The 24,084-nt window shown below is 43.3% G+C and overlaps 1 protein-coding gene across 1 annotated transcript in view; it reads left to right on the top strand.

Moving 5' to 3' along the window:
• Positions 1 to 24,084, top strand: part of LOC134204848 (sodium-coupled monocarboxylate transporter 1-like) — a 54,503-nt gene that overhangs the window by 16,007 nt on the left and 14,412 nt on the right. The window contains exons 2-5 of the mRNA XM_062679650.1: positions 139 to 498; positions 562 to 872; positions 929 to 1,686; positions 1,752 to 2,104. Coding sequence (XP_062535634.1) covers positions 140 to 498; positions 562 to 872; positions 929 to 1,686; positions 1,752 to 2,104 — 1,781 coding nt within the window. The 5' untranslated portion in view covers position 139. The remainder of the gene's footprint in view (positions 1 to 138; positions 499 to 561; positions 873 to 928; positions 1,687 to 1,751; positions 2,105 to 24,084) is intronic.

Here is a 24,084-nt window from a genome sequence, read left to right as displayed (position 1 = left end):
GTACCATCAGTGTTAGTTATAATTAGGTTATGTTCAGTTATGTTGTAATCAATGCATATTTGAAATAATTGTTAGGGGGATTTAATGCCAGCAAGTGGAGACGAAGAATGATTTAATTTTATTTTTCTCATGATCCAGGATGGAGCAATCCGGCCGCCACGGTATGATCGGAGAATATGTCACATTCGTTGTATTCGTGGTTACAACGGTTTTGATCCCGTTGTGGGGTCGTTTTTTCGGCAGCAAGGAAAAAACTAAAGCCGAGTACGTGTTTGGAATGGGAACGATTTCAGTCGGAGCAATGATGCTGTCGATTGCGAGAGGAACCCTGGGCGTCCGGTCACTGATCGGTTACCCAAGCGAGCTGTTCTACCGAGGATCAGCCATGTGGGAAACTTTGTACGGCATGGTAACAGCCTATCCGATCGTTTGCTATGTATTCATTCCGGTGTACTTCAACTTGGGCATTACTTCGGTTTATCAGTATCTGGATTTGAGGTAAATTATTATTATTATTTTTTAGTTTTATATTTCTAACATACGATCGTTCTTCACCTATAGATTCAACAGTCGCTTGGTTCGCTGCCTTGCGTCGGGGACATACGTTGTCCGTGCGCTGCTAAATCTGGGTGTCACTCTTTATACTCCAGCCGTTGCTTTGAATACAGTCGCTGGTGTCCCGCACTGGGCTTCACTGCTTTTAATCACGGTCATCACCATCTCGTTTATCCTGCTGGGAGGTCTTAAAGCAGCAATCACAGCGGATGTGGTCCAAGGTATCACCATGATTGTGATAATGATTGCAATTATTGCACAGTCCATGTTTAGTGCCTGGAGTGTGGAGAAGATCCTCACCGTTCCAATTGAGCAAGGTAACAGAGGTTCAATATACATTGTTATTAAAACTCACCGGATTTGTTTTTCATAGATCGATTAACATTTTTCAACTTTACGGGAGATTTCACCGTTCGAGTTGACACCACATCGGCTTGGTTAGGACAGTTGTTCATGTCATTGAGTATATTCGGTTGTCAGCAGAGCTTCGTTCAGCGTTACCTCAGCATGGGTTCATTCCAGGAAATCCAACACACAATAATGATCAACATTCCAATCATCATTATCCTGTTCACGATGGTTTGGACCGTTGGGATGGGGATTTTCTCAGTGTACGCGGACTGTGATCCCTTGATGGCGGGATTTATCAATAAAATTGATGAAGTTGTTGGATTTTTTGTACAGGATGAATTTAGCTATCTTCCGGGGTTCCTGGGGCTTTTCATGGGATCACTTCTGAATGGGGCTTTGACATTGAACGTGTCGAATATCAACGCAGCAGCGATCGTCACTTGGGAAGACTTCCTGGCTCCACTTCCATATTTCAAGGATACTCGCGACAAGAAACAACTTCACATGATCAGACTGATCGGTGCGGTGTATGGAGTAATTGTTTTGGGAATCGCTTTCAGCGTTGGATTTTTATCCGGTGTGATTGAGGGTAGTATGTTGATGACCTCGGCTACATCCGGTCCATTGCTAGGAGTTTTCTTGTTGGCAATGTTAGTTCCAGTCGCTAATTGGAAAGGAGCTGCCAGCGGAATGATTATTTCTCACATGGTAACTCTGTGGATCACATTCGGTGGGTTGACGATCGATAAAGAGACGCCGTTGCTTCCTACGTCGGTTGAGGTTAGTCATGCATGGAAACATTTGAAAATTAAATATTAAAAACCCAATATCTTAACTTTTTTCAGGGTTGCTCTAATGAATCTTTCTCCAATAGAATTGGTCAGTTATCCGATACGTGGTTTGCATCTTCTGTTGGTACAACGGATGGCTTCCAAGACGTTTTCAATCACAATGGCACAAATCAAACGCGACAATTTCCGGAGAATCTTTACGCCATATCCTACATGTATTACAGCTTAATTGGAACGTTCATTACCATGATGGTTGGTACCATGGTCAGTGTTCTAACCGATAATCCAGAAGAAGATGCCTATGATCAGCGGTTGCTCTTTTCGCCGGTTTACGAACTTAGTCGAGCTTGGCCAGGCGAAGAGCGGCATTATGTCTACAATCCAAAAATCAAAGCCAAATCGGTCGGGTCTGAGCTTGACGACCGACTGGCAAATAGCTTACACAACCTCACTTGATCAGTACCGTTGCTGATGAAGAATGTGTATAGCCGCCAGACATTCTAAATACTCACGCTCCTCTAATGTGGACGTGTACAATACACATGTGGAAGTATTGGCTTGATAAATGGATTGCGAGTGATTTGACTATGCGTCCAATTTGGGAATCTCGAGCTCGTTCAGTAGCCGCTAGGTTGCGAAGGCCGACGGAGGTCCTTCGTAGCTTAGTTGGTTAAAGCACCAGTCTAGCGTACTGTAGGGTCATGGGTTCGAGTCCCATCGAAGGGAAAGTGGTTACCTCCAATACATTTTTCAAATCAATATCTTCCACACAACGTACATATTCACATATGAGTTTTCATAACATTGTAAATTAACGTCCAAGTCGGGTGGTTTAATCCCCGGAAATAGGCAATTACCTTTGATTGAACTGAACTTGAGTTGCGTGCTCTTGCCTACGCAATGCGGTCGGGTCTGAGCTTGACGACCGACTGGCAAATAGCTTACACAACCTCACTTGATCAGTACCGTTGCTGATGAAGAATGTGTATAGCCGCCAGACATTCTAAATACTCACGCTCCTCTAATGTGGACGTGTACAATACACATGTGGAAGTATTGGCTTGATAAATGGATTGCGAGTGATTTGACTATGCGTCCAATTTGGGAATCTCGAGCTCGTTCAGTAGCCGCTAGGTTGCGAAGGCCGACGGAGGTCCTTCGTAGCTTAGTTGGTTAAAGCACCAGTCTAGCGTACTGTAGGGTCATGGGTTCGAGTCCCATCGAAGGGAAAGTGGTTACCTCAATACATTTTCAAATCAATATCTTCCACACAACGTACATATTCACATATGAGTTTTCATAACATTGTAAATTAACGTCCAAGTCGGGTGGTTTAATCCCGGAAATAGGCAATTACCTTTGATTGAACTGAACTTGAGTTGCGTGCTCTTGCCTACGCAATGCGGTCGGGTCTGAGCTTGACGACCGACTGGCAAATAGCTTACACAACCTCACTTGATCAGTACCGTTGCTGATGAAGAATGTGTATAGCCGCCAGACATTCTAAATACTCACGCTCCTCTAATGTGGACGTGTACAATACACATGTGGAAGTATTGGCTTGATAAATGGATTGCGAGTGATTTGACTATGCGTCCAATTTGGGAATCTCGAGCTCGTTCAGTAGCCGCTAGGTTGCGAAGGCCGACGGAGGTCCTTCGTAGCTTAGTTGGTTAAAGCACCAGTCTAGCGTACTGTAGGGTCATGGGTTCGAGTCCCATCGAAGGGATTCATTTTCCAAATCAATATCTTCCACACAACGTACATATTCACATATGAGTTTTCATAACATTGTAAATTAACGTCCAAGTCGGGTGGTTTAATCCCCGGAAATAGGCAATTACCTTTGATTGAACTGAACTTGAGTTGCGTGCTCTTGCCTACGCAATGCGGTCGGGTCTGAGCTTGACGACCGACTGGCAAATAGCTTACACAACCTCACTTGATCAGTACCGTTGCTGATGAAGAATGTGTATAGCCGCCAGACATTCTAAATACTCACGCTCCTCTAATGTGGACGTGTACAATACACATGTGGAAGTATTGGCTTGATAAATGGATTGCGAGTGATTTGACTATGCGTCCAATTTGGGAATCTCGAGCTCGTTCAGTAGCCGCTAGGTTGCGAAGGCCGACGGAGGTCCTTCGTAGCTTAGTTGGTTAAAGCACCAGTCTAGCGTACTGTAGGGTCATGGGTTCGAGTCCCATCGAAGGGAAAGTGGTTACCTCAATACATTTTTCAAATCAATATCTTCCACACAACGTACATATTCACATATGAGTTTTCATAACATTGTAAATTAACGTCCAAGTCGGGTGGTTTAATCCCGGAAATAGGCAATTACCTTTGATTGAACCGAAAGCCAAATCTATTGAGAAATCAGGAACAGAGTTCAATAGAGCATACAGTGAGAAGCCTGAGAGGAAAGTTTAATGTTATTTATAAAAGTCGAAATAAAATTCTTTGAATATGAATATTAAATGTAGAGCATTGTGGACCATAAAAGACAATCCGCTGTTCGAAAGTATCACAACACAGTATTGAAAAACAGTAACAAAGAAACCTTTTTTTTTCAACTCTCAGTAAAGGGACAGTTGGTAGAAGGAATTTATATCAATTCTGGTAACGTTTATTTCAGTATCTTATTAAGACTGAGTGTACTACATTCAGAAAATATTTTATTGACTTTCACAGACGTGTACTCAAACCTTTTAAATTGAAAACTGTTCTTTAATGTCATTGCTACTCCTCAAATCACTTCATCACTAGTTTATTTGCAACTCAAGTTCATACCTCCCGCATCACCTCGTCCAAAACCTCAACAAACCATCAATTCAAATGCACGGTGCTTGAAAAGCCATTGAAAAATTCTCCCCGAGGGGGTGACCCAATTTTTCGATCCAAAGAAAACAGAGAAAATTCACTCTTATTAAATGAGAAAAGTGCTCAGCTACAGTGGAAAACCTTGTAATAACAGATCCACTTAGCTACCCATTAAAATGCAACAAACTCATTTCCATCATTCCTTCTGAGTCCGCCATTCCTTCGCCACCGCCATCTTCTGGTCCACTTGCACGTCTGATCTATACCTGGCAGCGCTAGAAGTTGGCAGAGTTCCTCTTCTGTGCCATTACATCATTCAATTCAGGCGGACTGAATCAACATACCAACCTGTTCGTTCCGTTCCATTCTAACCAATTGGGAAAACAAAATCCCGCTCGCGTGCACCACCTCCGTGCACCGGTCCGGGTCCTGAAGCCAGCGACGACGTAATGCACATTGAAGGATTCACAGATGATATTTTTCAAATTAAGAACCAACCGGGGACGAGATGGTTCATTTCTTTTCATCAGAGCATGATGAATAGCCAACAGTCATAGGTTGTGTATTTTGCCTGTGTGAAAGGTACAGTAATTTGGATACCTGGACACGGTCGAATGGCGGATGATGTTGATGCATGGACCGCATACCTACTTTCAATTTGCGTGTGAATAGTTTCGGTTGTGGCCACTTACAGAATTTGGTTGGCAATGATGGAGAAAGAACGTTTTCTCTATTTCGTTTAATTAGTTTAGGTTGTCATAAACGACTGAAAGTATATCTGCCCGGCCGAAGCAGGTTATGCCATGATAGTTTCCGTCTTAGCCAGGCGTAGGCGAAGCACATTAAATTTTCGCGGATGTTTAGGTTTCTCTGTTTCATGATTATTAGTCACATATGAGCGTGGTACTGTTCACCCACTTGCGTAGCCATCGACATATCTAAAACATTTTTAGAGGAGAGTTTAAAGGATAAAATTTAATAATGTATTCTTGACATCAGGATATATTTTGGAATTTTGGCTATAATCTAACGAAAAAATCGGATGTCTCACCGAATATTCTGGTCAGAAAAATCGATTATATCAAAAACGCCCGAATGACATAAACCCGAATTCTATTCGCCCGAATGTAACACATGCCCGAATACCATGTGCCCGAAAAGACCATTTGCCCGAATGGACCACACGCCCGAATTGGTAATACAACCGAACATATTTTTTTTAGAAGAACAATTTGAATAAAAAAAAATAATATGGGAAATAACGGCTTCGGCGGGTTTTGTTCTATTATTGTCAGGGGGGTTTTTGTTGACCAAATTTTATGAAATTTAGCCTCAATATTTTTTGATATGCAAAGAATGTTTAGGACAAATTTGAGCATAAATAGTTATAGAAAAGCATCCTGACAATAATAGAACAAAACCTGCCGAAGCCGAAGGTAATTAAAAAATATATTTTGCATTTGCTCGAATTAAGGAACAAAAGTATATGGATCTGGGACAAAAGGTCGAGGGTACGAAAAAATAATCTATCCTATGATCACCTTGATGAAAATGATGATTTGACTAAATAACTCTAAAGAACAGCCTACGTTTTAAAGAAGGCTAAATTTCATAATGCAATTGTAACACTGAAAAGGCCAATAATGATAAAAATGAACAAATCGCAAATAACACCCAATGTTTGAAAGAAGAAAAAATCTAGAATTATTTATTACCAGGTGAAACACAAATCTGCACATTAATATGCAAAACTCGAACCCATAGTTGAAAAAATGAAAATCTAGAATAAAACCTTCAACTTTAACCGATTCAATACAGATGGGTCATATATGACCCAAGACGAAAATCAGCTGTCAAAAATCAGTTTTAAGAGATAGAGCCTTGCTTTCTTCAGAAAAAATGTTCAAAATCAACCTGCCCAGGTCAGGTTGTGGTCACTAGGATGATCTAGAGCATCCAAACTATCCTTAAGTTCTAATTTCGATGTTCTAAGGAATCAACACCATTTTTTACCACATTCTGGTTAAATAATTGAAATAGAAATGCCGCCTGTTCAGCGGTACAACAGATTTTTTCCAATATCTACAATCAGGGCCGGATTTAGGGGGGGGGGGGGGGTGTGCGTTTCGTGGCCCCGGCCCCCACAAATTTTATGTACCAAAACCAACCTATTTCGTACATTTTGGGGCCCCCACATACTGTCGGCCCCGGGTCCCCCTTCCGGCTAAATCCGGCCCTGTCTACGATACTCCAAACAGCTCCACGGTTCCTCATTACACACTACAGAATTCGCTCGACATCTACGACACTCTAAACTCTCCTTGAGATCAGATCTTAAAATTCAAATCGAACAATATGAAGGTCTTCAATGTCCCCACTAGTTTTATGAGTTGGAATTGTTCCACGGGATTTCGTTACACCATTATAGACACATCACAGAACTCGTTTGACATCTACGACACTCCAAACTGTCTTTGACCGCAGATCCTAATATTCAAAACGATCAACATGAAGATCTTCGATGTTTTATGAGATGGAATACCTCCACGGAAGTTCGGTTCACAATTAGAGATACACCACAGAATTCGTTGAACACGTACGACACTCCAAACTGGCCTTGAGCTCAGATCCTTATTTTCAAATCGATCAACAAGAAGATCTTTGATGTCCCCCTATTCTTCTGAGTTGGAATAGCTTCATGAGACTTCATTAAGCCATCATCAATACATTACAGAATTCGTTGAACATCTATTATTATACTCCAAACTGTCCATGAATACCGATCTTAATATTCAAATCGATCAACATGAAGGTCTACGTCATCGCATCTATTTTTATGAGTTGGAATAGCTCCATGGGGCTTCGTTACACTTTTATAGACACAGAATTCTATTGTTGAACATGTACGGCAATTCAAATTGTCCATGAGTTCAATTCTTTATAATCAAATCGATCAACAAGAAGATGAACGATGGTCTAGAATGAATTTACTGCCAAACAATTTTAAGGACATCTATGGAAAATCGATATAGTACGTCATGCGGAACAATTACCTTTTTCAACACTCCTTTACCCTTTGCCACTTACTTCTTGTAATGCACCTCTAGTTTTTTTATTATTCGTCACGCTGCCCAGACTCCCTGGAGAAACTTCCGGAGGAATTCCTGGAGGAACTTCCGGAGAAATTCCTGGAGGAACTTCCGGAGGAATTCCTGGAGGAACTTCCGGAGGAATTCCTGGAGGAACTTCCGGAGGAATTCCTGGAGGAACTTCCGGAGGAATTCCTGGAGGAACTTCGGGAGGAATTCTGGCGGAACTTCCGGAGGAATTCCTGGAGGAACTTCCGGAGGAATTCCTGGAGGAACTTCCGGAGGAATTCCTGGAGGAACTTCTGGAGGAATTCCTGGAGGAACTTCCGGAGGAATTCCTGGAGGAACTTCCGGAGGAATTCTTGGAGGAACTTCCGGAGGAATTCCTGGAGGAACTTCCGGAGGAATTCCTGGAGGAACTTCCGGAGGAATTCCTGGAGGAACTTCGGAGGAATTCCTGGAGGAACTTTCGGAGGAATGCCTGGAGGAACTTCCGGAGGAATTCCTGGAGGAACTTCCGGAGGAATTCCTGGAGGAACTTCCGGAGGAATTCCTGGAGGAACTTCCGGAGGAATTCCTGGAGGAACTTCCGGAGGAATTCCTGGAGGAACTTCCGGAGGAATTCCTGGAGGAACTTCCGGAGGAATTCCTGGAGGAACTTCCGGAGGAATTCCTGGAGGAACTTCCGGAGGAATTCCTGGAGGAACTTCCGAGGAATTCCTGGAGGAACTTCCGGAGGAATTCCTGGAGGAACTTCCGGAGGAATTCCTGGAGGAACTTCCGGAGGAATTCCTGGAGGAACTTCCGGAGGAATTCCTGGAGGAACTTCCGGAGGAATTCCTGGAGGAACTTCCGGAGGAATTCCTGGAGGAACTTCCGGAGGAATTCCTGGAGGAACTTCCGGAGGAATTTCTGGAGGAGCTTCTGGAGGAATTCCTGGAGGATCTTCCGGAGGTATTCCTGGAGGATCTTCCGGAGGACATCTTGGAGGAACTTCTGGAGGACTTCCTGGAGGAACTTCCACACGAGGAAATCCTGGAGGAACTTCCGCACGGGGAATTTCTGGATGAACTTCCGCACGAGGAATTCCTGGAGGAACTTTCGCTAGAGGAATTCCTGGAGGAACATCCGCACGAGGAATTCCTGGAGGAACTTCCGCAGAAATTCCTGGAGGAACTTTCGCATGAATTCCTGGAGGAACTTCCGGAGGAATTCCTGGAGGAACTTCCGGAGGAATTCCTGGAGGAACTTCCGGAGGAATTCCTGGAGGAACTTCCGGAGGAATTCCTGGAGGAACTTCCGGAGGAATTCCTGGAGGAACTTCCGGAGGAACTCCTGGAGGAACTTCCGGAGGAACTCCTGGAGGAACTTCCGAAGAATTCCTGGAGGAACTTCCGGAGGAATTCCTGGAGGAACTACCGGAGGAATTACTGGAGAAACTTCCGAGGAATTCCTGGAGGAACTTCCGAGGAATTCCTGGAGGAACTTCCGGAGGAATTCCTGGAGCAACTCCCGGAGGAATTCCTGGAGAAACTCCCGGAGAAAACCCCCGGAGGAATTCCTGGAGGAGCTTTCAGTGGAATCCCTGGAGGAACTTCCGGAGGATTTCCTGAAGGAACTTCCAGAGGAATTCCTGGAGCAACTCCCGGAGGAATTCCTGGAGAAACTCCCGGAGGAAACCCCGGAGGAATTCCTGGAGGAACTCATGGAGGAATTCCTGGAGGAACTACCGGAGGAATTCCTGGAGGAACTTTCGGAGGAATTCCTGGAGGAACTGCGGAGAAATTCCTGGAGGAACAGAGGAATTCCTGGAGGAACTTCCGGAGGAATTCCTGGAGGAACTTCCGGAGGAATTCCTGGAGGAACTTCCGGAGGAATTCCTGGAGGAACTTCCGGAGGAATTCCTGGAGGAACTTCCGGAGGAATTCCTGGAGGAACTTCCGGAGGAATTCCTGGAGGAACTTCCGGAGGAATTCCTGGTGGAACTTCCGGAGGAATTCCTGGAGGAACTTCCGGAGGAATTCCTGGAGGAACTTCCGGAGGAATTCCTGGAGGAACTTCCGGAGGAATTCCTGGAGGAACTTCCGGAGGAATTCCTGGAGGAACTTCCGGAGGAATTCCTGGAGGAACTTCCGGAGGAATTCCTGGAGGAACTTCCGGAGGAATTCCTGGAGGAACTTCCGGAGGAATTCCTGGAGGAACTTCCGGAGGAATTCCGGAGGTACTTTCGGAGGAATTCCTGGAGGAACTTCCGGAGGAATTCCTGGAGGAACTTCCGGAGGAATTCCTGGAGGAACTTCCGGAGGAATTCCTGGAGGAACTTCCGGAGGAATTCCTGGAGGAACTTCCGGAGGAATTCCTGGAGGAACTTCCGGAGGAATTCCTGGAGGAACTTCCGGAGGAATTCCTGGAGGAACTTCCGGAGGAATTCCTGGAGGAACTTCCGGAGAAATTCCTGGAGGAACTTCCGGAGGAGTTCCTGGAGGAACTTCCGGAGGAATTCCTGGAGGAACTTCAGGAGGAACTTCCGGAGGAACTTCCGGGGGAATTCCTGGAGGAACCTACGGAGGAATTCCTGGAGGAACTTCCGGAGGAATTCCTGGAGGAACTTCCGGAGGAATTCCTGGAGGAACTTCCGGAGGAATTCCTGGAGGAACTTCCGGAGGAATTCCTGGAGGAACTTCCGGAGGAATTCCTGGAGGAACTTCCGGAGGAATTCCTGGAGGAACTTCCGGAGGAATTCCTGGAGGAACTTCCGGAGGAATTCCTGGAGGAACTTCCGGAGGAATTCCTGGAGGAACTTCGGAGGAATTCCTGGAGGAACTTCCGAGGAATTCCTGGAGGAACTTCCGGAGGAATTCCTGGAGGAACTTCCGGAGGAATTCCTGGAGGAACTTCCGGAGGAATTCTGGAGGAACTTCCGGAGGAATTCCTGGAGGAACTTCCGGAGGAATTCCTGGAGGAACTTCCGGAGGAATTCCTGGAGGAACTTCGGAGGAATTCCTGGAGGAACTTCCGGAGGAATTCCTGGAGGAACTTCCGGAGGAATTCCTGGAGGAACTTCCGGAGGAATTCCTGGAGGAACTTCCGGAGGAATTCCTGGAGGAACTTCCGGAGGAATTCCTGGAGGAACTTCCGGAGGAATTCCTGGAGGAACTTCCGGAGGAATTCCTGGAGGAACTTCCGGAGGAATTCCTGGAGAAACTTCCGGAGGAATTCCTGGAGAAACTTCGGAGGAATTCCTGGAGGAACTTCCGGAGGAATTCCTGGAGGAACTTCGGAGGAACTTCCTGGAGAAATTCCGGAGGAACTTCCGGAGGAATTCCTGGAGGAACTTCCGGAGGAATTCCTGGAGGAACTTCCGGAGGAATTCCTGGAGGAACTTCCGGAGGAATTCCTGGAGGAACTTCCGGAGGAATTCCTGGAGGAACTTCCGGAGGAATTCCTGGAGGAACTTCCGAGGAATTCCTGGAGGAACTTCCGGAGGAATTCCTGGAGGAACTTCCGGAGGAATTCCTGGAGGAACTTCCGGAGGAATTCCTGGAGGAACTTCCGGAGGAATTCCTGGAGGAACTTCCGGAGGAATTCCTGGAGGAACTTCCGGAGGAATTCCTGGAGGAACTTCCGGAGGAATTCCTGGAGGAACTTCCGGAGGAATTCCTGGAGGAACTTCGTGGAGGAACTTCCGGAGGAATTCCTGGAGGCACTTCCGGAGGAATTCCTGGAGGAACTTCCGGAGGAATTCCTGGAGGAACTTCCGGAGGAATTCCTGGAGGAACTTCCGGAGGAATTCCTAGAGGAACTTCCGGAGGAATTCCTGGAGGAACTTCCGGAGGAACTTCTAGAGGAAATCCTGGAGGAACTTCCGGAGGAAATCCTGGAGGAACTTCCGGAGGAATTCCTCCAGGAATTCCTGGACAAACTTCCGGAGGAATTCCTGGAGGAACTTCCGGAGGAATTCCTGGAGGAACTTCCGGAGGAATTCCTGGAGAAACTTCCGGAGGAATTTCTAGAGGAACTTCCGGAGGAATTCCTGGAGGAATTTCCGAATGAATTCCTGGAGGAACTTCCGGATTAATTTCTGGAGGATCTTCTAGAGGAAACCCTGGAGCAACTTCCGGAGAAATTCCTCCAGGAATTCCTGGAGGAACTTCCGGAGGAATTCTTGAAGGAACTTCCAGAAGAATTCCTGGAGGACCTTCAGGAAGAATTTCAGGAGGAACTTCCAGAGGAGTTTCCGTTGGAATTCCAGGAGGAACTTCCGGAGGAATTCCTGGAGGAACTTCCGGAGGAATTCCTGGAGGAACTTTCGGAGCAATTCATGGAGGAACTTTCGGAGCAATTCATGGAGGAACTTCCGGAGGAATTCCTGGAGGAACTTTCCGAGGAATTGCTGGAGAAACTTTCGGAGGAATTCCTAGAGAAACTTCCTGAATAATTTCTAGAGGAACTTCCGGAGGAATTCCTTGAGGAACTTCCGGAGGAATTCCTGGAGGAACTTCCGGAGGAATACCTGGAGGAACTTCTAGAGGAAATCCTGGAGGAACTTGCGGAGGAATTCCTCCAGGAATTCCTGGACAAACTTCCGGAGGAATTCCTGGAGGAACTTTCGGAGGAACTGCTGAAGGAACTTTCGGAGGAATTCCTGGAGGAAATTCCAGAGTAATTGTTGAAGGAACTTCCAGAAGAATTCTTGGAGGAACTTCCGGAGGAATTCCTGGAGGAACTTCCGGAGGAATTCCTGGAGGAACTTCTAGAGGAGTTTCCGTTGGAATTCCAGGAGGAACTTCCGGAGGAATTCCTGGAGGAACTTCCGGAGGAATTCCTGGAGGAACTTCCGGAGGAATTCCTGGAGGAACTTCCGGAGGAATTCCTGGAGGAACTTCCGGAGGAATTCCTGGAGGAACTTCCGGAGGAATTCCTGGAGGAACTTCCGGAGGAATTCCTGGAGGAACTTCCGGAGGAATTCCTGGAGGAACTACGATATGTTTACCATTCCTGCGATATGTTTACCGATATGATATGAATTCCTTCGATATGTTTACCATTTCTATAAGTATTGAAACCACCATGGTATCATGAGATGACAGTCTAATCAATAAATGAGGATTGTGTTTCTAGAACTGAATGAAGCTCGCAACATATTCAATCGAGAATATAATTGGTTTCAGTATTGCACGGAAGTGGATTTTACTGAGACTAACGTTTATATGTAGGATATATGTAGGAGTAATCTTCTTCATCGAAAAAATATTTAGTAGACTGGTAACAGGTCATTGTTTTTTCGAGAAATGCTCTCATTGTTGATGAAATTTGTGGAAGGTGGTTATCCACAAAGCGCGTCACATCCTTACTGGGACGGGGGAGGGGGGGGGCGGTCTGGGCAGCGTGACGAATAATAAAAAAAACTAGAGGTGCATTACAAGAAGTAAGTGGCAAAGGGTAAAGGAGTGTTGAAAATGGTAATTGTTCCGCATGACGTACTATATCGATTTTCCCTAGATGTCCTTAAAATTTTTTGGCGGTAAATTCATTCTAGACCATCGGAGTGCGTGTTGGCTCTTGTTTTGGACGGCAGAACGATCGCGCGATTTGCCGAAATTTTGTGTTCTGCATTGCGCGGCCGGTAATAAAGTTAATTAGTCCAGTGCGTGTTGGCTCTTGTTTCGGACGGCAGAACGATCGCGCGATTTGCCGAAATTTTGTGTTTTGTTCTGTTTTTCCTTAGGACGGTTCGTAAGTAAATTGATGAATATATGAACAGCATATACTGTTATTGACAAACGCTCTATATTGTCGAATAGAGCTCCCTATTATTCACCTTTCCCACTAACACAAATTTCCTTCCCGAGACATCTATGAAGGTAGTATGGGTTCTCTGCATCTTCACTAGTAGATGTTGAACTAACATTCCTTCCCTTCCTTCCGTGATTGTAAGGACGTGGCCAGGTATACAACTGCTACTGTATAGGAAAAGGTACTAATCCCAAGTACCAATTTGCGACAATATACAGTAGATTGCTCAATTGAGCATTGTATAGCCACCCACGATTTGTACAATCACATATGCTATGCTATGCTATGCTATGCTAAATTCATTCTAGACCATCGTTCATCTTCTTGTTGATCGATTTGATTATAAAGAATTGAACTCATGGACAATTTGAATTGTCATACATGTTCAACAATAGAATTCTGTGTCTATAAAAGTGTAACGAAGCCCCATGGAGCTTCTCCGGAAGTTCCTCCAGGAATTCCTCCGGAAGTTCCTCCAGGAATTCCTCCGGAAGTTCCTCCAGGAATTCCTCCGGAAGTTCCTCCAGGAATTCCTCCGGAAGTTCCTCCAGGAATTCCTCCGGAAGTTCCTCCAGGAATTCCTCCGGAAGTTCCTACAGGAATTCCTCCGGAAGTTCCTACAGGAATTCCTCCGGAAGTTCCTCCAGGAATTCCTCCGGAAGTTCCTCCAGGAATTCCTCCGGAAGTTCCTCCAGGAATTCCTCCGAAAGTTCCTCCAGGAATTCCTCCGGAAGTTCCTCCAGGAATTCCTCCGGAAGTTCCTCCAGGAATTCCTCCGAAAGTTCCTCCAGGAATTCCTCCGGAAGTTCCTCCAGGAATTCCTCCGGAAGTTCCTCCAGGAATTCCTCCGGAAGTTCCTCCAGGAATTCCTCCGGAAGTTCCTCCAGGAATTCCTCCGGAAGTTCCTCCAGGAATTCCTCCGGAAGTTCCTCCAGGAATTCCTCCGGAAGTTCCTCCAGGAATTCCTCCGGAAGTTCCTCCAGGAATTCCTCCGGAAGTTCCTCCAGGAATTCCTCCGGAAGTTCCTCCAGGAATTCCTCCGGAAGTTCCTCCAGGAATTCCTCCGAAGTTCCTCCAGGAATTCCTCCGGAAGTTCCTCCAGGAATTCCTCCGGAAGTTCCTCCAGGAATTCCTCCGGAAGTTCCTCCAGGAATTCCTCCGGAAGTTCCTCCAGGAATTCCTCCGGAAGTTCCTCCAGGAATTCCTCCGGAAGTTCCTCCAGGAATTCCTCCGGAAGTTCCTCCAGGAATTCCTCCGGAAGTTCCTCCTGGAATTCCTCCGGAAGTTCCTCCAGGAATTCCTCCGGAAGTTCCTCCAGGAATTCCTCCGGAAGTTTCTCCAGGAATTCCTCCGGAAATTTCTCCAGGATTTTCTCAATAATTTTCTCCAGGAATTCCTCCAGAAATTCCTTCAGGAATTCCACAGGAAGTTTCTCCAAGTATTCCTACAGAAATTCCTTCAGGCATTCCACGGGAAGTTCTTCCAAGAATTCCTCGGGAAAGTCCTCCAGGAATTCCTCGGAAAATTCCTTCAGTAATTCTTCGGGAAATTCTTTCAGGAATTCCTCCGGAAGTTCCTCCAGGAATTCCTCCGGAAGTTCCTCCAGGAATTCCTCCGGAAGTTCCTCCAGGAATTCCTCCGGAAGTTCCTCCAGGAATTCCTCCGGAAGTTCCTCCAGGAATTCCTCCGGAAGTTCCTCCAGGAATTCCTCCGGAAGTTCCTCCAGGAATTCCTCCGGAAGTTCCTCCAGGAATTCCTCTGGAAGTTCCTCCAGCAATTCCTCCCGTAGTTTCTTCAGCATTTGTGTGTCATAGAAGATTTTAAATATTGATCGATGCTCGTTGCTATCACTTTTTAATATTTTTTTCAGTTTTAAAAAAGGTTATATACAAATTAAAGTAACTGTAGAAAGTGGGGAATTCCTTAATGTTGAAGAAAGTAGTTCCGATGCTGATCAACGTCACTGCGAAAATTCAGTAGCATTGAAGATATTTATCGTGAGAATGAAGCTTTTAGTCAAGAGAGTGCATCAGATGTCGAGTCCCGCTGGAGCTGGACTAAGGTTGATTAATAATTGCAAGCTGTTCCAGGTTTGGATGTCACCGCCCAGTACACAATATGTCTGTTCTTTCAAGATAACCTCCCAGTTGAAGAAGGTTCTTGGGATCGTGGTGAACAAACTCAAATGCCTGAATTTTTCGAGAAGCACCTTGAGAATGCTCGGCTAGAGAAGCACATTGCAAATTGCAAGTTAGTGTCCAAATGTCCGCGATGGCAGTAGGATATAACATATTACTGTGGACTGCGAGACTGGTGGCGACAAGAAGAAGAGCGGTAAATTACGGAAGCCTATTCTACCTTTCGTTGGTTTTCTAATCACAATCAGAATAGGGCAAACGGTGGGAGCATCGCCAGCGGATTACTATGGTGCATTTTACCCCGCGGTGGTAGTCCAAATAAATAATCATCACCACAGTGATCAGTGGCGGGGATAAGACGGAGTGGCATTGGAGGTCAATGCGGCATATCCTCACGTTGAGCAACACCGATGCCACAAACCGATCACACAAATCATCATTATCCACATTTCTTTCCGGAATTCAAATAGAAAGAAATGGTACTTGTAAGTCCAATCTGAATTAGGTTAGTACATTTACATCCATTACCATCGTTATTTTCATCATATTTTGCCTTATACATCACGTTCGATTTTCCATTATTCGATGTTCCGTATTTTTGTATCGGAGACACTCAACAAGGAAAATTGTGTCTGTTATATAAAATTATATTTATTTGTTATCGCGATAGTATTTTTAACAACTCTCTGACCTCTTGTGAACAGTTCTTTTCACCATCTGCAAAGATTTAAATAATTTTAAAGCAATGTATAGCGTATATTAGGACCATTGGCTTGTTCATCTGTTAAACTTGTCTCCAGTTATTTTTTTAAAAGGAAGTGTCTTTTGCTGATATTTTGTCGTTAACCGATTTTTTTACACCTGGTGTATTTCAGAAATAAATCTACATGCGTAATCAAAGATCCTTGGCCCATTTTTAAAAAGGTTATTAGCCCATTGTGGTACATACAATAGAATATGTGTATGGAAGACGTACACCGCTATCCAAGAAATCTCTGAAGTGAGGGCCTTCAGATCTACACGCGTAGCCAATGATCTACAGACCTGTTTTGAATATTTTACACTCAACCAGCGGTTGTTGGATTTCCTAACAGATCTGTATAAGAACCAGCCAAAGCCTGTATAGGAACTGGGCATGTGCGGGGTTTTTGGATTCTTATACAAACAATGTAAGCTCACAAACAAATATTGTAAGAAGAGCTTTTGTAAGGTCTCAAAAAATTGTAAGGTCTCATACAATATTTGTAAAAGAATCTGGCATTTACGGATATGCCCAGTTCTTGTACAGGGCCGCCGGTTGGGTGTAGAATTGTAAAAAGGATTCTTACTGGAGATTCTGGAGGAAAGCGAGGAAGCAACCAATCGGGCTCAAATTCTGCAAAGCTGTTTGGGACCCGAATGGTTTCGAAAATCCTTTGATTTGAAAAAAAAAAAATGACCATGATGCCCCTTTCTAATATATAGACAAAAATAAAATACAATATATGCACTATTGTGATTTAATTGAAACTTGAAATGTCCAACATCTAAGTCTTACATTTATTATATCCGCAAGTATTCCTATTTTGGATCAAAAGATTCACTATATTTTATGAATTTAGTAAAAAGTTTCCAACGAGTTGTGTTTTGACGGAGATAACAATTTTTGATACAGGTTCCGGGGACTAGAGATGTTAATTTGGATTAATAGGGGAGGGAAATGGGCGCACCAAGTGACATTACATTTGATCACTCACCTCACGGTCACTGTTTGCTCTTTGAAGCAGATCTTTTATTCACTTCCCGGTCAACACGACTTACTGACCAATAACACGATCAGCCCTCCCGTCCTACTTAGTCACACTTGGTCGACAACTAAGAAGCTTTGCACAAATCCAAAAATTTATATTTGGCTGTCTAGGCTATATGTGTGGATGTGAGCGTGTATGTGTGTACAAAAAATAGTGTGCCGTACGGCCGATCACCTTTACAGTCTCTTAAAATGCTCCTGCAGGTACGGAATCACACTGCTTCCGCCCACATGGGTCTCAATTGTGTACTGTTGGTTACTATCAACTCCCCAAAGCCATCATTTTGCGCTCCCTCATGTACGGATTGGCACTGCCTCCGCCCTCCTGGGTCTCAATTGCGTACTGTTGGTTACTATCAACTCCCCAAAGCCAACATTTTGCGCTCCCTCATGTACGGATTGGCACTGCCTCCGCCCTCCTGGGTCTCAATTGCGTACTGTTGGTTACTATCAACTCCCCAAAGCCAACATTTTGCGCTCTCTCATGTACGGATTCGCACTGCCTCCGCCCTCCTGGGTCTCAATTGCGTACTGTTGGTTACTATCAACTCCCCAAAGCCAACATTTTGCGCTCCCGCATGTACGGATTCGCACTGCCTCCGCCCTCATGGGTCTCAATTGCGTACTGTTGGTTACCATCAACTCCCCAAAGCCAACATTTTGCGCTCCCTCATGTACGGATTGGCACTGCCTCGGTCCTCAGGGTTCTCAATTGCGTACTGTTCGTTACTATCAACTCCCCAAAGCCAACATTTTGCGCTCCCTCATGTACGGATTCGCACTGCCTCCGCCCTCCTGGGTCTCAATTGCGTACTGTTGGTTATTATCAACTCCCCAAATCCAACATTTTGCGCTCCCTCATGTACGGATTCGCACTGCCTCCGCCCTCCTGGGTCTCAATTGCGTACTGTTGGTTACTATCAACTCCCCAAAGCCAACATTTTGCGCTCCCTCATGTACGGATTTGCACTGCCTCCGCCCTCCTGGGTCTCAATTGCGTACTGTTGGTTATTATCAACTCCCCAAAGCCAACATTTTGCGCTCCCTCATGTACGGATTCGCACTGCCTCCACCCTCCTGGGTCTCAATTGCGTACTGTTGGTTACTATCAACTCCCCAAATCCAACATTTTGCGCTCCCTCATGTACGGATTCGCACTGCCTCCGCCCTCCTGGGTCTCAATTGCGTATACTAGCACCCATATTGGTCCCAGTTTCGTATTGGAAGTATCTTACTGTTCCCCTGAAATCCCATTTTCACATCGCATGAAAAAATAGTTTATTTTGGGATACTTGGGTTATACAGCCCTCCCGTCCTACTTAGTCACACTTGGTCGACAACTAAGAAGCTTTGCACAAATCCAAAAATTTATATTTGGCTGTCTAGGCTATATGTGTGGATGTGAGCGTGTATGTGTGTACAAAAAATAGTGTGCCGTACGGCCGATCACCTCTACAGTCCCCACCCCCTTCCCCCTCCCATGGCTGCCTCTTGGATTCGAACCTAGAGCATCGACAAAACCGCCAGAATGATGCGCTCACGCTATGCACTCTTCCACGGTTACTGTGTAAATAGTTTCTATTATCAATTGAAGTCTCTCTTGTCTGAAAAGTCAGGATGTCGGTGAGCTATGCTTTTTGCGCTCTCCACCCTCATTCGTGTGAAACGTTTCGGATAGTGAGCTACCCTGGGGCATCATTGCGCATCTCCTTTCGACAGCTCTTTCGTATGACTTGTTGCATGTTTTGCTCGTTTCGTGTCGAGGTGCGCATTGCCACCCCTGATTAAAAAGCGAGATGTGTGCAAAATCGGTGTAACAACTTACAGCTCATCACTCACACGATGCAAATTATAGTAGAAGCTCGTCACAAGGTTAATATGTATATGTAAATACATCCAGTAAGTCGATTCATGTACAAGTTACGAGAGAATGGAGTCGAATCGTGATTACTGGCATTACGATATTGTTCGTTGTCTGTAACAATATCCTCCGCTTTTTCGCCTTTTCCGTACAACGAAGTTGAACCGAAAGGCTATCATTACACTCCGAAAACGAACTTTTTATAGAAGCCTCTGAGACCTATAGTGTTTTATACCTATCGACTCAGCTCGACGAACGTTAGACAACTTTTCGTAATCCTTAACCGATTTTCTCGCAACAAGTTTTACTCGACAGAGGACAAAGCCTTGTTGATTACTATTAAATTTGATAACGATCGGTCATTGCGTTTAAAAGTTATGAAGAAAATGGTACTTCGAACCATATAAGCCCCATATAAGGAGGTGTCTTAACTAAATGCGAGAAAGGCACCACCAACGCTAGGTGGATTAATCCGGTTTTTTTAAGAATCAGAAGTGAATAAATAATATTTCTTACAAACGTTAAACAAAAATTATCATCATCACGTACTACTGTAGGGTAAGAGAAGGGTTTGTTTAATTAAATTATGCATACCTAAAACAATACGAGAGGGAGCGATACTGCCTTTTTTGAATCGCGTAATTTGTGAACAGCCCCAAATGAGAGTCGAGTTTGATACAAGTAGTAATATTCCGCTTGTGTTTATAAATTGTTTCGTTACATTATGAAATTCTCTTATCCTCTGAAAATTAATTTGTCAGTATTTTTTTTTATGTTCATTTTGAAATTCGTTTTTTTTTCGGTTCGGTCAAAACAATTATTGATATAAAATTCTTTGGACCTAGTTTGATCGTAAATGATTAAAAACAGATTACCTACCCTTTCTTGCACATTATAAAATGTAATAAAAGAACACCATAGAGCTATCAAAATAGACTGTAGAAAAATAGATTCCATTATTTTCATCGTCTCGCATTTATTTGAATTCATTTTGATGCATTGCAGCCATTCCAGACATTTTTTGAAGGATTTTTTCCAAGGGCCTTGAACATATAAACACGAATTTATTCCAAAAAGTTATAATTGAAAAACGAAAAAAGCATCGTTGAAATAGAAACGAATCAAAGTGACGAACGTCACAGGCATGGTTCTTTACATGGAGTGACATCACTCATGGAAAATGGTATAACAGAGTCATAGTCTATGTTTGATTGACGAAGAATTTGAAAGATTGTTTAAAAATTTAACAAGAAAGGGAAAGGAAAAACTACAAACAATCCCCAGTTTTCCCTGTTTCCCTTCGAACAACCTGAAATTCATTTGAAAAATTTAGGGAGGCATGGGGACGAAAGTTAAAACCAGTAATTGTGTTAATAAACTCGCTACTTTGAATTGAATAAGATTATGTTTTCACAGATTTTGTTTTAGAAGTTTAGGTCTAAGATTTCACGCTTCCAAACAATTTTTGTAAGGTTCTCATGACATGGTAATGTAGAAAAAAAACAGATTGATTCACCTAGCGTTTATTTAGCCCTTTTCGAGCTTAAAGAACGATTTTCGATGTTTTTGTTGCCTAAGGTAAACAATAAGAGGTGTTTTGGTAGATCGCGATGTGATTTTCTTTGCAGGCTACTAATTTTTCCGTTCGTCAAATACTTAAGTTTAATGACTATCCTCTAGGAACCCAAATCTAAATGCGTTTTCAAGAGCACAAGTATACGTAAAGGATATATGATCCCTCCAAAAACAAATTTTTTATAGAAGGCCCGGATATATTCAAAAGCCATTTTTTTGTCAGGGAAAAATTCTAAATGTATAATTTTAATTTCATAAATTGATGCAATGCATAAAAACGAACGCAAATATATGTGAATTGATGAAAGTAGTGGAATCTATCTTTCTACAGTGATATTTTGGCCTTTCTGAGGCTTTTTTTTTATTTATTTTGACGTAGGACTTACGTCTCTCTTTACTATACCGGATGTCATTTTAAAATATTCAAATCGACCGCGTTACGCTGTGTTGAAAGATTTTAAACGTTAATAGCGTTCGTCTCAGTGGACGAATTTCTGCGGTAAGCCCCTCAATCGACAGATTTCAAGTATGCCTTTCATGTCCATGCTTGATAAGACCCGAAAAACTTGTTTCAATAGGCATGAAACTGTTTTCAATGAAAAACATTGAGATCAAGGGAACCTATAAATATGGGTACCGCATAATTCTTGCATCATTCCATTATCACGTTCTGATTGGTGCAGACACCAGCGAATGAGCAGCCGCTGGGTCTGCGAGAAGCCATAAAATAGCGAGAAGCCATAAAATATTTTCCTTTCATTCTGACCGGGACAAGCGAAGCAACCGCATCATCGATTGAACGGCACTCACACCTTTTAGCAGGGAATGAAGTCTGCACCGACCGCTTTTTCGGCTCGACACCATCGAAGCGATCTAGCCAGTTCATCAGCAGTCCACCCTACAGACCCGACAAAGCAGCAATGCTGAGCAGATACCGGCAGCAGCAGCAGCAGAGTCGAGCCGAGACCGGCCGGCATCGGTGCTGATCCGAGACAGGCTGAAGAAAAGCCACATGATGCAGCATGTATGTCCAAAAAACTAGCGGTTCTCCAGAGAGCCAATAATAGCGATCAATATCAATGCTTTCAATACCCTTCGGGATAGAAATTGTACTTGGGTGCCAAATCCAATATTCTAGAGATAACATTTTATGCGTGATTTTCATAAATAGCGTCAAAACTAACAGTAGATAATTTTTCTGATTTAACCGCGAAGTGGACGAAGGACTTCGTTTGACCATGCCTTTAAAGATTCATAAGATGTCCAAATCTCTCACATAATCTTATTTTGATAAAAAACACCGATAACAGTTCAAACATTAATAAACTATCAATCGATTTTTCATCAAATGTTGGATTTTTGGCATTGATAAAAAATATGTAGATAAACATTGTTTGATACTGACCGCACACCTAACCAAGAAAACGAGTTTGCAAACACAATACACTTCAGTTGCCTTCTATTATTTTTCAAAGACTACAACTTTTATTGGACAACGTGACATATGAAGGAAAAAATAATAAAAAATGACTAATCTACGAACAATTATGAAAATGCTTCTATTTGCACACTTCAATAGTTGTTGCACTGATTCTGGGAAGAAATCTCTGGCCGTTTGAGGAAACTGTTTTCTCGACAATTGTTCGTATGGTGATAATGGATACTGATATACTAATTAATGTATGATATGTATAAACTGATTAAAATAACTTACCTTGAGCCATATCGATTATCGGATAAAAGCAAAAAAACACATTCGCTATAATGTTTAACAAGAAAACCATAATTAATGAAGATGAAATGTTTTGATTTTGAAATCTCACCTGCATAACCCTCGGTAAATATGTATACTAAGATCAAGAGCATACGCTTTGCCTACTACGATTCTTAATCGATATGTTGTGGCAAATATTTGCAGAACACGTTATCGTGCATCGATTATCAATATTAACTATGATTGGGTTGTTTAGTGGTATATATGTTTTTTCATATTCTGAATCTGCATAAAAAACTGAGCCTAACCCCAATTTTTCAGAATTTTTTGAGCCCCGGAACTGTTTTTAATTTGCTTCTTAAATTTATATGGGATTAAAAAAATGTTCTTATGCTGCATGGGCCAACTGTCATTCTATGAATGTTATTGTCATTCTATCGATTGAAATGGCTTATTGTTTGCTGTATAAAAATGTAAATAAAAGGTTTACAAACAAAATAATAATTTGTTCGAGATTAGCTAAGCATGCTTTTTATGTTAGACTATAAAAAATCTCATATTTTTGACTAAAAATGTCAATCATGTTATGCGTTCAGATTGCATTAACTTATTGAAATCGATCTTTATCCGATGATTTGTACTGTATGTTGTGTTACTCGATAAAAATATGGACTACTCTGATCGGTGCCTTTATCTTAATATGATAGTTTAATGTTTCGAATTCAATAACTTTCCTAACTCTATGATACTTTTATACCAAGTTACAGTAAAAACAACTCAAGCATGGACCATAACCATAATCAGTTGTGTAAATCAGTTAGTTCTGCCGCGTGTGATTAGCTTTTTTTGCAATTTTGGGTAAAATAGTGCGAGAAATATAAAAATCAATGAAATTTTACAATTTTAACTATATCTCAGCAATTTGAAGACATAGAGCTTAGGTGTCTTCGGCGACTACAGTTATTTTTTTACGTTCTACAACTTTGCCGAAGACACCAAAGCTCTAAAACGTAAAACAAAAAAGTTTGTATTGCAGCGCCACCTATGCGGCGAAAATTTGAACTAATGCTCGACACTGAGCTTCATATTTTTTCAAAACACGACACTATTCCGAAGATACCAACTCAAAATTACGCATCCCGTAAGCACTAAGGTATTTTGTCGGGCTAGCTCCGCCCGTGGCCCAGTGTGATTGTTGTCTCAGAAAAGAACACGTACTTCTCACCTGAACTGCAATTCTAAGCTCGCTAGCCTGGCTTGTTGGCCTGTATCGAGCAGAAAAGCCCCGTTAGGAAATAGACACCAGCAGCGAGCAACAAGAATAAAAAGAAGAAGCCCTTCTCGAACGCGTTGATGATGATGACGCTGACAAAGAAGCGGGATACAAGACACTAGCTGATTGGCCCACCAATTGGGAAGCAGAGAAGATTCAAAATAAGGTATAAAAAAAGTGCATTCGCTCGCAGAGCATTCAGTCTTTTTTATACCACCACTAGAAATTCGCGGTTATTTGAAAAGATCGTTTTCTTACTTTTGCACTTAGCCGAAGCAAACAGCCTTTTCAAGGCTCTAAGAGTTAAAATAATGTTCTCCTTTAGTCG

The sequence above is a fragment of the Armigeres subalbatus genome, unplaced genomic scaffold (assembly GCF_024139115.2).
Source record: "Armigeres subalbatus isolate Guangzhou_Male unplaced genomic scaffold, GZ_Asu_2 Contig937, whole genome shotgun sequence".
Classification (NCBI taxonomy): domain Eukaryota; kingdom Metazoa; phylum Arthropoda; class Insecta; order Diptera; family Culicidae; genus Armigeres; species Armigeres subalbatus.
This window is presented reverse-complemented; position numbering and strand designations above follow the sequence as displayed.